Source organism: Mustela nivalis, assembly GCF_964662115.1.
Source record: "Mustela nivalis genome assembly, chromosome: X".
NCBI lineage: Eukaryota > Metazoa > Chordata > Mammalia > Carnivora > Mustelidae > Mustela > Mustela nivalis.
In genome coordinates, this window is record NC_139040.1 from 97666058 (window position 1) to 97683387 (window position 17330).

At 40.4% G+C, this 17330-nt stretch overlaps 1 protein-coding gene across 16 annotated transcripts in view; it reads left to right on the forward strand.

Annotated features, from left to right (window-relative positions):
• The window catches only part of CASK (calcium/calmodulin dependent serine protein kinase), a 350110-nt gene that overhangs the window by 312217 nt on the left and 20563 nt on the right, over nucleotides 1-17330 (forward strand). For 6 of the 16 annotated variants that reach the window (XM_082717805.1, XM_082717813.1, XM_082717814.1 and 3 more), the window contains 6 exons: nucleotides 31-109; nucleotides 6051-6136; nucleotides 7200-7268; nucleotides 10192-10260; nucleotides 11678-11713; nucleotides 13242-13438. In XM_082717805.1, coding sequence (XP_082573931.1) covers nucleotides 31-109; nucleotides 6051-6136; nucleotides 7200-7268; nucleotides 10192-10260; nucleotides 11678-11713; nucleotides 13242-13438 — 536 coding nt within the window. The remainder of the gene's footprint in view (nucleotides 1-30; nucleotides 110-6050; nucleotides 6137-7199; nucleotides 7269-10191; nucleotides 10261-11677; nucleotides 11714-13241; nucleotides 13439-17330) is intronic. The other 10 variants (XM_082717819.1, XM_082717806.1, XM_082717807.1 and 7 more) reach the window with 3 other exon arrangements.

Consider the following 17330-nt stretch of genomic DNA (forward strand, 5'->3'; position numbering starts at 1 on the left):
AGTAATTCTATTTTACTTACCTTTTTACAGGGAATCACTTTAAAAATGAATGAGCTCAATCATTGTATTGTCGCAAGAATTATGCACGGGGGCATGATTCACAGGCAAGGTAAGTTTCATATGTGATTCTTTCCCTCCTTACCTTTTTTTCCTATAGCCTAGTGGAGAAAGTATTTTTTATGATCCATATAAACAATCTGTTTACTCTGTGGTCCACCTAATGATCTATTTAAGTTATCTATCTTTGGTTTTAATCGCTGTTCGTCTCATTTGTTCATATTCTTCTGTACATGCTCCAGCCTGTGATTAAGGGGGGAAGGGTATATTACAGTTCTGTTACCGAACATCTCTGAATTACTGTTTGGATCCTGACTTTAAAAAGACCATGGAGGATAAAGTAAATATCCTACCTGGCCCCTGGATATCTGGAAGGCATCTATTCTGGGACATACATACATACATATGTACATTCATTTATGGATATAGATATGTAATGACAGTTGAAGAATTTCTCGTTCATGCAGGAATGAGATATACTCTTTCTAAATTAGGAAATTAGAGTTTGATAAAAATATAAAAATTAAATGATAAAATAAGAGATAGCAAATCTAGATTAAGTTTTTAATACCTGCCACAGTAATTGCAGCCCTTCTGAGAAAGCATCCCACTAAGGCCTGAGGTAAAGCAAGAATGAGTTTTTGAGAAAAGGGAGCTTTCATTAACTCTTAGGTGGGCAAGATCTGCACGTGCAGGAGTAGCCTCACCCTTGGAAGGGCTGAGTTTTAGGTACTAGCATTGATCAGCAGGCTGATCCAAAAATTAGGCTTCCTTTCTTTGAGATGAGGGGTTATTTATTGTTGTGTTTTTTGTTTTTTGCCTACAGGGGAATCTTTAGAGGCTGAGGAAGTAGACTGCACTCATGTGGGAGAATTGGTTTTAGACTCCAGGATGAATTTTCTCTTTCTTAATTTTAATGAGTTGCTATAAATTCAGTAAAGCAGGGGTACCTGGGTGGCTCAGTGGGTTAAAGCCTCTGCCTTTGGCTCAGGTCATGATCCCAGGGCCCTGGGATTGAGCCCCACATCAGGCTCTCTGCTCAGCAGGGAGCCTGCACCTTCCCCTCCACCCCAACCCCCCCCCACCTCTCTGCCTACTTGGGATCTCTGTATGTCAAATAAATTAAAAAATCTTTTTTAAAAATTCATTAAAGCCACAACATCATTGTTTCCATAGTCTCTTTTTCTTATATTACCATGTGACTAGGGTCTGCCATCTCTGATTGAAGTGGTGTCGTGGACATCCTCCTCCTAGTCTTATTTTTTGAAAAGTAGCTTTCTCATGATTCCCCGTGAAGAGTACCATTTACTGTAGAATTTTAGTTAGATGCCTTCTCTTAGGGCTGAGAATGTTCTCTTCTATCCTTAGTTGCTGAGCCTTTTAATTATGATTGAGTTGTGAATCTTATCAGATGCTCTTCATCTGCTGAGATGATCATTTGGAGGTTTTTTCCTTGTATCTATTAACATAGTGAATGACTTTGAAAGATTTCCTAACGATAAACCCCTTCTGCATCTCTCAGATAAACCTAGCTTATTCATTGTGTGTGGGTTTTGTTTTTGTTTTTTGTTTTTTGTTTTTTTTTGTATGTACTGCTGGATTCTGTGTGCTTATGTTTTGTTTAGAGTTTTGGTATTTGTAATTATGTGTGAGACTGGCTGGTAGTTAATTTTCCTTTCTTGTCTTGCTCTGTGGGGTTGTGAATTATGATTACGTAATTATGATTGAGTTGTGAATCTTATCAGATGTTCTTCATCTTGAGATGATGAGATGATGATGAGATAATCATTTGGAGGCTTTTTCCTTTTATCTATTAACATAGTGAATGACTTTGAAAGATTTTCTAACGATAAACCCCTTCTGTATCTCTCAGATAAACCTAGCTTATTCATTGTTTTAGTTTCAAAGTTACATTGCCTCATAAAATCATGTGGAGAGCCGTCTCCCTTCATGAGTTCTCTGAAAGACTTTGTAGAATATTGGAATGGCTTGTACCTTTAAAAAGTTTGGTAGAACTTGCCTATAAAACTATTGAGGCCTGATGTTTTGGTTTTCATTTTTTTTTTTTTTTAGAAAAGACTTTTTTTTTTTAAAGATTTATTTATTTATTTGACAGAGAGAGATCACAAGTAGGCAGAGAGGCAGGAAGAGAGGCAGGCAGAGAAGAGGAAGCAGGCTCCCTGCCGAGCAGAGAGCCCGATGTGGGACTCGATCCCAGGACCCTGAGATCATGACCTGAGCTGAAGGCAGCGGCTTAACCCACTGAGCCAGCCAGGCGCCCAGAAAAGACTTTTTTTTAAGGAAGCTCTACACCCAATGTGGGGCTTGAACTCATGATCCTGAGATCAAAAGTTGTATGCTCTACCAACTGAGCCAGCCAGGAACCCCAGGAAAGACTCTTTTTTTTAAAACTGCTTCAAATTTTTTAACAATCATAAGGTTATTCAGGCTTTCTATATCTTGAGTAAATTGAAAAATTACATTTTTTAATGCACTCTAATGATCACTATCTTTTAATGGGCAAGGTTAGTCCATTAATATTTATTATGATGAGTCTGTCATCTTTTTTATTTATACTTATCGCATTTTAATGGATTTTCTTATTCATTTTTTTTTGTTCTATTTTTTCCCCCTGGGAGTTTAGAATTTCAGCACTCTACTTAGATCTTTTAGGTGGTTACCTTGAATTTTTATCATGTGTAATTAACATTATGTTTACTAGAGGGAAATAGTATCTTAACCCCACTCCCAAAGACATAGGAACACTAAATCTGATCACACTTTTGACTTACACATTATTTTGCCCAGCATTTTGCTCTGTCCTGTTTTAAATTCACAAATTTGCAATTACTAACATGACTGTTTTTGTTTGGATTTACATAAATGGTTATGGTTTTATATACTCCCCACTCCTTCTCTCTTATGTTATTTCTAGTATAGTTTACATACAAGTGTTTGGTATATTAATTTCAGATATAAACTTGCCATTCCTTCTCAAATTACAGACCATCCTTTGGGGAGCATTTTCCTTCTTCCTAAAGTACATCCTTAGAAGTTCCTTTAGTTCTAGTCTCCTGTTGATAAACTCCCTCAGGTGGTATTTATCTGTAAATATTTTATTTCATCCTCAATCTTGAAGATTACTTTTGCTGGGAGCACAGTCTTAGGTTGATGGTTACCGTTCTGTTGTATTTTGGCATCCATTGTTTGACATTGGAAAGTCTGATGTCACTACAATTGTCCTTGAATTATAAGTGATCTCTCCTTTCTCTCTTGGTGTTCTAAGAACTTTGTCTTTAGAGGGGGAAAAGATCTTTGCCTTTAGATGTTCTGTAGTTTCACTACTTTCCAACATGGTTTTCTCTTTATTTATCCTCTTTAGGATGCATTATTCTTCCTGGACCTGCATAATCATGTTTTCATCACTTCAGTAAAGTTTACAACCATTATTTCTTCAAATATTGCCTCCTCTCCATTCTCTGTATTCTCTCCTTTTGAACTCCACTAGACGTGTGTTAGACATTCCCTCCATATCTCTTAATTTTTTTTTCCTATTTTCTTTATTTCTTGTCTCTTGTTTTCCCTGTCTCATTTCCCTGTCCTGCATTCTAGGTAATATATTTGGCTATATCTTCCAGTTCACTGACATTCTCTTCAGCCATATCTGAATTCCTGTTCAACTCCTCCATTCACTGGTTTCTTTTTTTTTTTTTAATATTTTATTTACTTATTTATTTTTTTAAAGATTTTATTTATTTATTTGACAGACAGAGATCACAAGTAGGCAGAGAAGCAGGCAGAGAGAGAGGAGGAAGCAGGCTCCCTGCTGAGCAGAGAGCCTGATGTGGGGCTCAATCCCAGGACCCTGGGATCATGACCTGAGCTGAAGGCAGAGGCTTTAACCCACTGAGCCACCCAGGCACCCCCATTCACTGGTTTCTATCACCAGTTATAGTTTTCTTTTCCAGAAGTACTAGTCATTTGTTCTTAGTTTTATTTTCAAATCTATCTGTTCACATCTGATAATCTCATGTTGTGCGCTCATCCTTGCAATTAGGTCCTTTATTTTTTTTCTAATATTTAACATGTGGCTATTCTATATTCTGTATCTGATCATTCTCGTAGCTGTCCTCCTTGACAATCTAAATCTGTTTTTTCTCTTTCTGATGACTTTGCCTTATTGTATGTTTGGTGACCTTTGTGAGCTCATTGTTTGTTCTAACTGATGAAAGTCCGGTGGGCCTAGACTGGGTACACTTTGTTTGTTCCCTCTTCTACTAACTACCATGGAGTGCCACCAATCTGGATCTTGCCTCCCCCCAGATTCCTGGGCTCAGTTTTTGTCACTTGCCGTTGGCCCAAGGCTCAGAATCTGGCTAGCAGGTACTGCTGCTGTGGCATCCACCCTTTCCACTGTTTCATTCCACCCTTCCTTCATCACCACTCTGGATCCAGCTCACGGGTCTTTATGTGCAGCTGATGGTGGGGGATGGAAGTCGGCAGTGCTCTTAGGAATTTGTACTCCTTAGTGGCAACCCCATCGGGACCCCTCTCACTCTTGAGAGCTTTTTCTATATCTTCACTTAATAAACTTCTATCGCTTTATTTACCCCCTCCAAAATAGGAATTTGTATTCCTTTTGTGAAACTAGTAACACTTCAATAGGTATGCCCTAGATGGGATACAGGTGTAAGAAAGTCTTCTAGTGACTAACCAGCCACACTAGGAAGCAAAAGTCCACAGATTTTTATTTTATTATGTTAATTTTCAAACACAAGTAGAGAGAATAGTGCAATGAGTTCAAGTAGAAAAAAGTGGAAAGAAGAGTGCAGCGATCACCTGCATACCCATAAGCCACTAGAATCACTGTTACGTCACAACCACACCAATGTCATCTGTACTTCCCCTACTGTCCACCCCCAGGGAATATTTTGAAGCAAATCTCAGGGGTCTTATTTTCTTTATGTGCATTTAGTGTGTACCTCTAAAAGATGCTGTGAGCTTTTCATAACGATGCCAGGTCAGTATATAAACATGTGCACAATTTATAAATAAGGAAGTAAAATTTCACATAACTCCCTATTTAGGCATTGGTTCTTGGGCTCTCTTTCCAATTGAAGTATGAGAGGACCCTGAAATGCCTACCAAATTATTATAAAATGATTGTGTTTTGTCTAATGTAAGTTGAGTGTTACACAGGAATTATCACAATTCTCTGCATCATATTTGGTAGATGATGATGAAAATGGTAGGAGGGACGCCTGGGTGGCTCAGTTTCTTAAGCGGCTGCCTTTGGCTCAGGTCATGATCCCAGCATCCTGGGATAGAGTCCCATATCGGGCTACTTGTTCGGTGGGAACCTGCTTCTCCCTCTGCCTCTGCCTGCCTCTCTGCCTACTTGTGATGATATCTCTCTCTCTCTCTCTCCCCCCGCCCCGACAAATAAATAAATAAAATCTTAAAAAAAAAAAAAAAGAAAGAAAAGAAAATGGTAGGAAATGATAACAGACACTTCAGTGATACTTTACCATATGCCACGAACATTCCTGATCCTTCTACGTGTATTAAACTAACTTGATCCTCAAGGCAATCATATGAAATAGATACTGTTTTCATCTCCATTTTGTAAATATTGAAAACTGAGATATGGAATATTTTGGTATTCTACCCAAGATCTTAAAGCTGGTATGGGATGTAGCTGAGATTTGCCCCAGACAGGCTAGATCTAGAAACTGTTATTTTAAACCATGATACATAGTGCCTCTCTCAGAGAAATAAGCAGATTTCCACAGCCATCTTTCAAAAGTGTGTCTTCCGTAAGTAGATCTATCTGTTTTGGTGAGTTTACTAAATGAGCCAAATCTGTACCTGTTTCTGAAACATTGGCCTTCAATAGTTAGATTAATTTTTTAATTACTTATATTGCTGTCTTTGGACATTATTATAAATGTTACATACATCATTTCATGTTTGTAACTGCATCATTTCTTTAGGTACACTTCACGTCGGTGATGAAATTCGAGAAATTAACGGCATCAGTGTGGCTAACCAAACAGTGGAACAGCTGCAGAAAATGCTCGTGAGTTTCTTTGTCTTTTTTCCAAGATTGACTTTCAGTTTGTTAGCTTGCTTTATAAGGCATGAATAAGTGGTATTCTCTTGTAATCAGAGTATTTTTCTGGTCCCACTGTTTGTTGGACTTGACTTTCTACAACATTCATAAGAACTGACAACTGGGAAAATGTTTATATGCAACAGAGCTTGGAATCCTCTTGCCCATCGAGCAGCGTGGGCTTCGACGGTCTCCTTGCCTCCTTGATCTCATTTCTTACTGAACAAATGTGTAAAGATAACCTTTCCAATTGTGCGTATATGTGAACTCATTTCTCCCCACCCTCCATTTTGCTGACATCAGCAATGTCAGAAGCCTTGTTCTGTTCAGCTGAGTCATAGCCTGCTGTATTGGATTTCTCTGCAGCACAGAGGGAAGGAAAAACATAGTAGACCTGGCTATTTTTGACCGCGCATAGCCAAAATCTGTGTTCACAATTGGCCTTTTATTAAAAAAGCAGAATGACGGTCCCTGACCTATGTTCACTGTCGTACTGAACAGAGGCAGAAGTCTTGGACCTCTGGTCCTGAGCCATCTTCCTGCCACAGTGTAGTGGCCTCACACATTATGAATATCTCTTAAGTGTGAAATAAGCACACAAACTCACTATAGCAAAAACCGTAAGGCCAGCATTATGAAAGAAAAAGCAAATTCAATGGAGTACACCATCATCATGTAGCAGACCAAATACCGTCTTTGTGTAATTACTTATTCTGTCATCTGGCTCAGTTCATACTTACTTTCGAAAAGCACTTAGAAGTTTCTATGTGTCTATGAAAAGGGAACCGAGGGGGGTCTGTTCCACTGCTGCCGCCCAAACAAGGCAGTCAGCCTTGACTTCAAAGGGTGTCTCCCGAGAACTAAGTTTATTCCCGTGAGCAGCCCCTACCCTCTAACTCCATTTCGTTTAAAAGGCCCCTGCGTGCTCAGCTGGCTTACATTAATCCCCCCCCCATTTCAAGTGGTTTCTCACATGTCTTTGTGTGCAACATTTGTGTGTTAAGCAAGCTCTCCTTTCTTCCCCCTCCAGCGGGAAATGCGGGGGAGTATCACCTTCAAGATAGTGCCAAGTTACCGCACTCAGTCATCGTCCTGTGAGGTAATGGCTCCAGCGCGAACCCCCGCCCCCTCCCACCGCCCCCGCCACCCCTGTCTCCTCTGGGTTCTTAACTAACTGTCTGCTGATGGCTGAATGTTTTGGCTTTCTGGGAAATTGTTTCTGCCTGTGCTGTTGATCACTGCACACCAATTTTACAACAAAGATAACGGAACAGAGTAGGTTCCATTCACCTACTCGGCCCTGCTTCCATGGGGAACTCCTCAGCACTTTAACTGTCTGCAGGTTGGAAGGGCAGCCAAATCTCGAGGAGCTCCAAGTAATGACAGAAGGCTTAATAACAAATGGAGTCTCTGAGGAAAAAAAGAAAGATAATTGCAATAATATTTCCAGGAAGTACATTCACTTCCCTTATTAAGAAATCACACAGATAGTTCTTCTTTCCAAGAATTTGGGAAGTGATCTATTTCTGTTAAGACCGAGGTGTTTAAAAAAAAAAAAACTGTGACAAGTCCCTGGACAGATGTTAAGTCCATGAGGAGTTGATAACTGACTTTCCGAGAGGAGTAGAGGCTTTTGCGACCTTCTGTGAAATCGTTTCAATTTGGAACACTTGGTGATTCATAAGCAAGTAAGTTTTCTAGGATAATACAACCCCAAGGTTCCTTTCTCACGGTAGGTGTATCATATAGAAATTGTAGCTCTCCGACCTATATTATCCAGTTTCGTGTCGGTCATGAAATGAGATTCCAAAATCTATTCTTTTTGTATTTGGAAATACAGGCTGGCATGAAGGGTCTGTCACCCTTCAGTCATTGCACACTCAGCTCGAGCATAATTATTTGAAGCTGATCCTTTACATTGCATCTCCCAAGTCTGTGTACTTCGGTGGGAAGAACATATTTCCTACAGATGATTTTCAAGACTGACAAGTAACTTATTGGAACTCATCTAGAAAATTGAATTCATACCCAGAAGTTGAGGGAGAAATTGCAGTGCCTCTTCCAGACCCTAGTAAGGCTTCGATCTCACAAGCAAACTCAGAGGCTTTGCTTTCCGAACCTATCAAAGATATGTCTAAGAATTTGTAGTTTGGTCAGGGATATTTTTTAGTGCATTGTGACAGTTGGGGTTTCTGTTCTATCAGGTTTTGAGCTCCTCTTGGTGGCTTTTTATGGAACTTCAGTGAATACTGTATTTCAAAAGAAAACAGAGAGCTACTTCTGCTCCAGGATTCATAGTTTTGTAATTTGTAACCTAGAACACAAATCTTCCAGGGAAGAGAGAATGTCACACACACCTCTCATGTGAAGCATTCCAATATTCTGACATCGTAGGTGGTCCTCATACCATTTGTCAGCATTGAAGACATTTAATGAATACGATTGACTTGTGTTTTCTTAGCTAACTAAGGGATATTGTTAGTTATTAAGATACAAGTTTCTCCTGTGTTTTTTAAGTGGTGGAACTAGTTTTAGGGTGGGACCAGTATTACACATACAAATTCTACACTTGAGTCAGAAGAACCCCCCCTTACCTTCTTTACTTCTGAATAGTAGGAAAAATGATACTCTCCTCCTAGCCCTACCCCCACCCTGTTTGACACTCTGGTGCCCTGGCAGGATTCAAGCCTGTGGTTGGACTCTTCCCAGCTAGGGCAGTACTTCCTAAAGAAGGGCTCTCTGGCCACCCGCATCAGTATTCCCCGGGCAAAAGAGGGGAGACCCTGCCCTCACACTGGTCCCGCTGACTTGCTTCCCTGGGGGTGGCACCTAGAAACCAATCTGCTCGTGAGCATTCAAGAATGCTCGTCTAAGGGAGCCCGTTACTCAAAAAGCTAACAAGCTCCAGAAGTTTTCTGTATGACTTCTAGAAAAAACAAATGTCTTTTGAGCAGACATGTATATCTCAAAGGTTTCAGAGAACTCCACTAAACCAGAAATGGTAGAGTGCATATTTTCTTCCTCTCTTTATGCTTGTCATTAAAGCTGATTTGGACAATAAGGGAATGGAGCCCAGAGAGGACTGTGACTGAGTACGACAGATCTAGGGAGAGTGGCTGTGCCTCCTCGGACTTTTGCCAGAAGTGTAATATTTTTAGAGGCTCGAGGTTATTGTTGTTTTTTTTTAAAGATTTTATTTATTTATTTGACAGACAGAGATCACAAGTAGGCAGAGAGGCAGGCAGAGAGAGAGGGGGAAGCAGGCTTCCTGCCAAGCAGAGGGTCTGATGCGGGGCTCGATCTCAGGACCCTGAGATCATGACCTGAGCTGAAGGCAGAGGCTTAACCCACTGAGCCACCCAGGTGCCCCATGAGATTATTGTTTTAATCAGTCTCCTAAAATGATCTAAAGAATAAAGGTTTCTTCTCTTGTGGATGTCTATCTTTTACCCTCATTAGTAATATTTGTCCTGGAAAGACTCCAAGGTGATTACAACATGAGAAGTTTTTTTTGGGTGGGGAGGAGTTAGATTTGTTTTACTTCAAATGAGTCATTCAGTAATTTTTGACACTGAGGTACCTAAAAACTATTAAGTACTTTTCAACCTAATTTTGAATAAAAAATTAGGCAGTTGAGATCTTCAGCACAATAAGTGTATAGTAATATTTCATTTTACAGTCCAAAAGGATTTTAATTGGATTTTAATATCAATTCCCTTTTCCGGGTCTCACTTAAAGTCAGCCAAGGTTCTAGAGTATTGGAGACAGGAGAGAAATTATTAACGAATGACACAGTCATCGCATACAATATGTGAATCTTCCAACTGCAAAAACTTTTTCATACTTCTGTGAAATCATGCACGTAAGTCAGTATAGCACCTTTACAGCTAAAAAAAAAAAAAGAAAAGAAAAGAAAAAACCTCAGAGGAAACGGCTGTCCGATTGTGGTTGTAACTGTGAATGTGAATATCTCTGTGTCTGTGCCAGTGTTCTGTGTTAATGAACCTTGTGTCTTATTTCAGAGAGATTCCCCCTCCACTTCCAGGCAGTCCCCAGCTAATGGTCATAGCAGCACTAACAATTCTGTTTCGGTAAGAACTCTAGCTCCACACAGCAAAGTGTGACAATTCTGTTGGTGCCACCTGCCATGAGTGTTATAGTTACATGTGTTCAGTGGAAAATATTGTCTTCTGCCGATATACAAGGCTACTACAGCTACAATGCAGTTTACTCCTGGAAAATCTTTTCAACATTTTCTTCTCGTGAAAAATCCCTTTAATTAGTTAAATTGGAAGAACTGGAGTTCAAGATCGCTTTGGTCATGCTCAAAATATTTCTGGGTCACCCCACGGGCGCCTCTCTGACTTTGCTCAGACTTAACTTACCCAAAGAATATCCTAAATGGCAATTTATTGAAATTTCTAAATTTATTTTAATTGGAGAAAGATGAAGAAACTTAAGGATTTTGCAGAGTAGGCATCTGGGTATTCTCGGGCTTTGTAGTTGTCTATTCTGAGTGATATCAGCAACCTGTTTTAGTTTCCGCTATCTACGTTACGAATTGGTGTGCCCTCTGTTATTGTGGTCCGTGCACATATTTTTGTGAATTATAAGCCTTGCCTGGATATGAAAAGCAAAAGGAACTGGCTTCCAACTGCACTTAAGCCACGCTGTTATCACATCTTTAACACAAAGTACTTGATATTTTGACTTGAACTTGGAATTTGACTATTTTTTTTTCAGAACTATTCATTTTGGAATATGAAAAGAATTGTTTTTCATTTACCTAAACGGAAGCACTTAAGGTGCAAGCGTCTGATCTTTCAGGGTAACAAAATCTTAAGTTGCTGATATTGCTGTTGAACTGTACCGCGAGTTTTACTAAATGCAGCAGTATCGCTCATTTGCTGTCCACATGCCCTTTAAAAACACATCAACTGTCTTCAGTCGATAAAATTGTCATATAATTTAGAGATCATCTCGAACAGAATGGTATCATTAAGAGAAATTATAGGAGAAAATTCCTAACGACCTTTGTTTTTAACTTCCGAATAGGCTACCAATGGAATTCGTTCTAATAGTTTAAACATGTAATACTTTAAAGATGGTCAAAATCCATATAGCCATGGAATTCCTCAAAACCTAAATAATTGCAGTGACTAAGTTGAAAAGGGCAACGACTCTTTTACGTTTGGGGTTTTCTTTTTGTTTTTAATAGGGCTGTTTCACTCACAGTGGCTTTTGTGTTGAAGATGCTGAGTTGTTTCTTAAGAACATATTTTCTCTCTTGCTTAAACTTACCTGCTTTCCTCAGCTTGCTGCTAAGTGGCCTGGGTTTGATTTTTTTTCGATAACTCAACATTTCTGAGAAATGGAATAATGTTTGTGATCTCTTTACAACTGAAATCTAGCTCATTTTTTAACCATATTGTAACAGAACACACAAATTACCTTGTACTCTTGAAAAGTAAATGAAAATTTTTCTCCTGGGTTGGCTTTATTCTACAGGACTTGCCATCAACTACCCAACCAAAAGGACGACAGGTGAATAGATATCCTCTATAGAAACTTCTCTAAACTGAGCTGCGAATAGCCAATCCTTTATTAACCCTTTCCATCCCATAATGTCTGCATTTTGGACCATAACATTTAAGCATTGAGAGCTTGTACCATTTCATTTTAACACATTACACATGACTAATTTTCTATAAGGATTTTTTTCCTCATATCTTTGTAGCTGTGATGGTTATTGTAATTTCAACCTGATAACCTTGTGTTAATGGTTTAAGAATTCAGCCTTTTGGGGTGGGGGGGGTGGTCTTACAGGCCTGCCTCTGGAGTTGGGAAAAAAATTGTTAAGGGTCACAAAACTCCTAGAATTCTAAGAATGACTAAAGCATATGTGCTGACGACCATGTTTAATCAGTAATTTTCTGAAATTTTAAGGCTTTTTCTTAATTTGTATTTGTTTGTGGGTATCTAAAAGCCGTTTACGATGAAAGCTCACAACATCCTGGCTTTGCATCCCAGTATGCCTCTGTTGGGACACCTGGGGAAAGTGACACGCTGCCTGTCACCAGCAGGCAGCTTCCGGTGTGCCACCCACTCTAAGAGTATGCATTTCAGATGCAGAGGCAGAGACCTAGTAATTTTACAGGCTGCATTTCTGACAAGGAAACTTTGACAGAATAATCACACAGTAGTTCCAAAGCCTTCAGGTTGGTTTTACAGTGACCGAAACATTAATACTCAAATTTAATTTCAAGAGATAGAATTTTATGGGGAATTTTCTTGGAATTTGGCATCCAAGTTCAAGTGTACGTAAATTGGCACCTGACAGAACTCCCCCATAGTTTATTCTTAAGACCACATAAGTGATGCAACATTAGATGTCCATCACCTTATTTAAAGCATTTAGAAATACAGTGGTTCGTACAATGCTGCTGTATGATAACCCCTTGTCATTTTTCTTCTCTAAGAAGAGGAAAATACAGATACAAAGCCAAAATCTTTCTTGAAAGCTCAGTAACACGATTAATTTTTTAAATGCTTTAAAAGCACTTTACATTTCAGTTTATCAGCGGCGTGTAGCCACACCACTGGCTGTCCTGTAGGCAGTTTACAGCAAGATACCAACACACAGTGCTTGCTGCTTTTGTGTCACGTGCTGCTTTGAGGTTAAAACCTGCCCTGAATGTCTGTGTATCTGGTGTAAAGGCTGCCACGTGATCGTGACAGATAACATGCCCATAACATCAGCTAAATACATGTAGATTTAAAATGGAAAGCATACCTCTCTATAATTAGAAAACTAGTCTGTTACAGTAAAAGCAGAAGCTAAGTCTTGATCTTTACTAAACAATTAAGAACAGCAGAGGCTTGAACCTGTACACACCAGAGGCCGCCCATTCGTTTGTAGTGGTAGCAGTTCGGTGTCCTATCTCCATGCCTCATTTGGCTTCACCATCTAGTGTCTTGTTCGTATTGTAAGTGTTAGTGTGTGGTTATTATGTTAGAGCTGTTTCCTTTCACATCGCCTTGGCAGCCCTTCTCACAAACTCCTGTTTTATAGATCTATGTAAGAGCACAATTTGAATACGATCCAGCAAAGGATGACCTCATCCCCTGCAAAGAAGCTGGCATTCGATTCAGAGTTGGTGACATTATCCAGATTATTAGTAAGGACGATCACAACTGGTGGCAGGGTAAACTGGAAAACTCCAAAAATGGAACCGCAGGTCTCATTCCTTCTCCTGAACTTCAGGAATGGTATGTTTTTGTTGTTCTGTTTTGTTTTACAATAAGAACAAAGCCCCGACCATCCGTTTGTCAACCTGCTGTTTTATGGTGTAAAACCTGCTTGTTCCGCTAGCCAAACAAAGTTCAGATGAGTCATCCAAGAACTCTAAATCCTCAGCATCTAGCAAATTCCTGCTTGGAGTCAGGTCTTGGCTTTACATAAAAGGAGAGGAAAGTCTAGAGGGAGGCTGAGTGGCTAGCCTCGGGTCGCAGGACGCAGTCCCCTCCTGGCCCCTTAGCAGAGCCCCCCCATTCCCACATGCTGCGTCAGTCCTTTTAGAACTGCAATTTGTTTTGTTTTAAAGATTTTATTTGAGACAGAGTGAGAGAGAGAGCACAAGCAGGGGAGAGCTGCAGAGGGAGAGGGAGAAGCAGACTTCCCACTGAGCAGGGAGCCTAATACGAGACTCGATCCAGGACCCTGGGATCATGACCTGAGCTGAAGGCAGAGGCTTAACCCACTGAGCCTCCCAGGCGCCCCTTCAATGCCACTTTTAACTGAGAGGAAAGGAGTCCCAAATTACTATGTATTTTAGTAAAATCTATTTCTGCCACTGTTACTGTTCGCTTACTTAAGCTGTGTTTTGAAAGATGCTGGTGATTTTGCCTCCGTCAGTACTTTAGCAATAGATGAGAAATCTAGCAAAGAGATGACTTTCTATCTGAGTTTTGTTTCACGTGATCAAAAATAGCCACCATTAGGCAATGGGGCAGTTGGTCCCCAAATCCTGAAAGCTAGCTAAAAGACCCCAGAGGTACCCGAGTCCACAGACACTGAGAACTATTTTCTCACTAAAGAGATTTCTCAGTTAATTTCCTTTGCGTGATTGCCTCCATCACTATCCCATGTTTCCAGAAATATTCTTACGTTTAGATGTTGGAGTGGATAAGAATTTCACGTGCCATCGTTTTCCATGGGGACGCGCAGGCGCCTCCAGAGGAAGCGGCAGACAGCCTTCCAACTCACGGCCCCATCTTCAAGGGACAGTCCAAGCTTTGGCAGGACGGAAGTGATTTCTGAGTCACCTTCATGATGATGTTATTATGTCATTAGTGACATTTACGTCTTACAAAATGTGGTCTAGCCTCCTGCCATATGAACATTTTTTAAAAAAGAATTATGTGGATTCCAGACCTCTTCTCCCTAGTCAGATCATGTGTAGAAATCCTGTTTCACGGACACCTAGAACACCCGACTCCTCTGGAAGAATGCTGAGAAATGGCAGTGGAAAAGCAGATTTGCTCCCTGTCTCCTATCATGAGGACTAGGTTATCTGAATCAATCCTCCTGCTGAAAAAGAAAGAAAGAAAGAAAGAAAAGTGCTGCAGAAGTATGTTTTTGAAAATTACCTTAAAAGCATTAAGTAGCCAAAAAGGCATCGGGCAACTCAGTGACGAGTTTTTATATGAAAGCCATTAATCACAGTGATAGAAAATAGAGCAGTGAATTGGCCATATTGCCAAGAAGAAACGTCTGTTACTGAAAACTCTTCTGCCAGAGAATCAAGGTTAAGACCTAATGCCTGTACAAGCAGGGGTTCTGTTAGGAGACCTGCTCCCCCATTGTCAGGCCCGCAGAGGCTCTGCCCTCAGGTTAAAAGCAAGCAGAGAAGTGTGCCCTTGCTGCCCTCCAACGTCTGGGGACTGGAGAGAAGGCTGCCTTGTCACTGAGCAAAGCCGAAGACATGAATAATATAAGAAAACAAAGTTTCCCTGAAAAAATCGTGGCCGCTAGTCCGCCTTGAATAGCTCTGTGCCCAGACAGACATCATCGGGGACGGCCGGGGGTTTCCAACCTTACACTCGATTTGAGGCCTCATTTTTTACTAATAGTAGTTCCCTATATCTGTTACGGACTTCCCTATATCTGTTACGGACAAAAAGAAAGTCTCTGGTGGAGAACACTTAATGCTAGGCCTCATCCTAGAGCCCTTCCTCACCACCACCACCCCCAACATAAACTTTTACTAGGGCAGTGACCAACAAGTCAGAAAAAAAAAAAAAAAACCCACAGTCGCAGAAGAAAACAATTAGGACCTGCCTACCAGATCCAACAGAGGTCCTGCTGAAATGACAGGCAGCAGAAACAAAGCCACTCCACGTGATGCAGGAGAATCAGGAGGCAGGGTTTTTAAACAACTGTGCCTATATTTTAAAATCAATAATCTTGAAAAATATCTTTAGAGAACAGGGAAACTCTCAACGGCATGGTAGATTTGAAGAAGAACCAGAAGGAACTGCCAAGGACAAAACACGTAGTAACCAAACCTCAGTGGCGACACACCTTTTAGAAAGGCTAAAATTTTTCCAAAGTTTTCACCAACAGGTAAACAGATGAACAAATGATGGAGTGAATTACTGACACCCACAATCTGGATAGGACTCAAAATCATTCTGCTGAGTTTCCAGGCAGAAGAGAGAGAGAGAAAATATACTGCATGATTCTATTTATATGAAATTCCAGAAAACTATACTGACATTGGTTGGCCTGGGGATCCAGAGGAGAGAGGGAAGAACGTACACGAACAGCAGAAGTGACCAAACTGTATACTTCAAACATGTTCAGCTTATGAAAAAAACAAACTCAGTAAAGGTACAAAAACTGAAGAGGGAGAAAGGGATTCTAGCTGGACTGATGAGGAAGGGCCCCACTGGGCACCATGTGCCTTGAGGCCTGAGTCAGACAGCGGAGGTAGAAGAAGGCATTCCCAGCAGTGAGGAAGACTTGAAACAATACTATCAGCCAGACCCAGAATCTTGGTTCATGGGTGTTCTTACCAAGTGACATTTTTCACATCCCATCAATGAGAAATCAATCATTTGTGGACCCAGATGCCTTCTTTATGCTTGTTAGATTTCATCATGCTTGATGAGGCACACCAGTTAAGTCCTTTGATATATTTTGAGTCCCTGAATGTGTCATCCCTCCCCTTGTCTACCAGACCCTCGTCCAAGTGAGCAATAACAATGGTAAGTGTGTGTTTGAAATTTCCCTCCAGGTTGACCTAAATCCTACCACAGTTTTCCTGCACTTACAGAGCTAAAAGAAATAGCAATCATTTCCTGAGTGGCTGGTGAAGACCGGTTTCGTTCCTCTGTCACTGCATCCCATATAGCCACACCACAGATTTTTACTGGGAACTTTTTACTTTTATTCCTTAAGCTTAGAAACATGGGTTGTAAGATAGTCTGTAGACTGTACCATGAGCTTTACGGAGTCAGGATTTTGTCTCTTTTAACCTGTCAAAAAGCCCTCAGTTTTGTTTATGCTTCCAAAGATCCTGTGCCTCACAGAAGCCATAGTTATGGCTACAGCACGGATTGGCTTGTGCTGGAAGAAGCCCCAAAGCGAAGGCTTCATCAGTCTCCTCTGTGTGCCACTTAGGTAATATGCGGAGACTGACTGTGATGCTGTTGCTGAGCGTTCACAGTATTTCCCAATAAATGTTCTCCTCCTAACCAAAAAATAAAAGAATACAAAAAAACCGCTCAATGAACAAGAGAAAATAAGAGACTTGGAGGAGAAAGAACCGTTCTCAACTCATTTCGTGATACCAGCATTACCCTGATACCAAAATTCACAAAAGGCAATTCAAGAAAACTACAGATGAGGCTTCCTCGTGAACACAGATGTAGAAGTCCTCAGCAAAATATTAGCAAACTGAATCCAGCAATATATAACAAGGATAATACATCTTGACCCAGTGGAGTCTGTACTGGGAATGTACAGTTGGTTCAACATTTGAAAACCAATCAAGCCAATCCACTGCATTAACAGACTAAAGAAAATCCACATGGTTCTATCTGTAGATGCCAGGAAAGCACTTGGTAGAATTGAAAATCCACTCATGATTAAAACCCT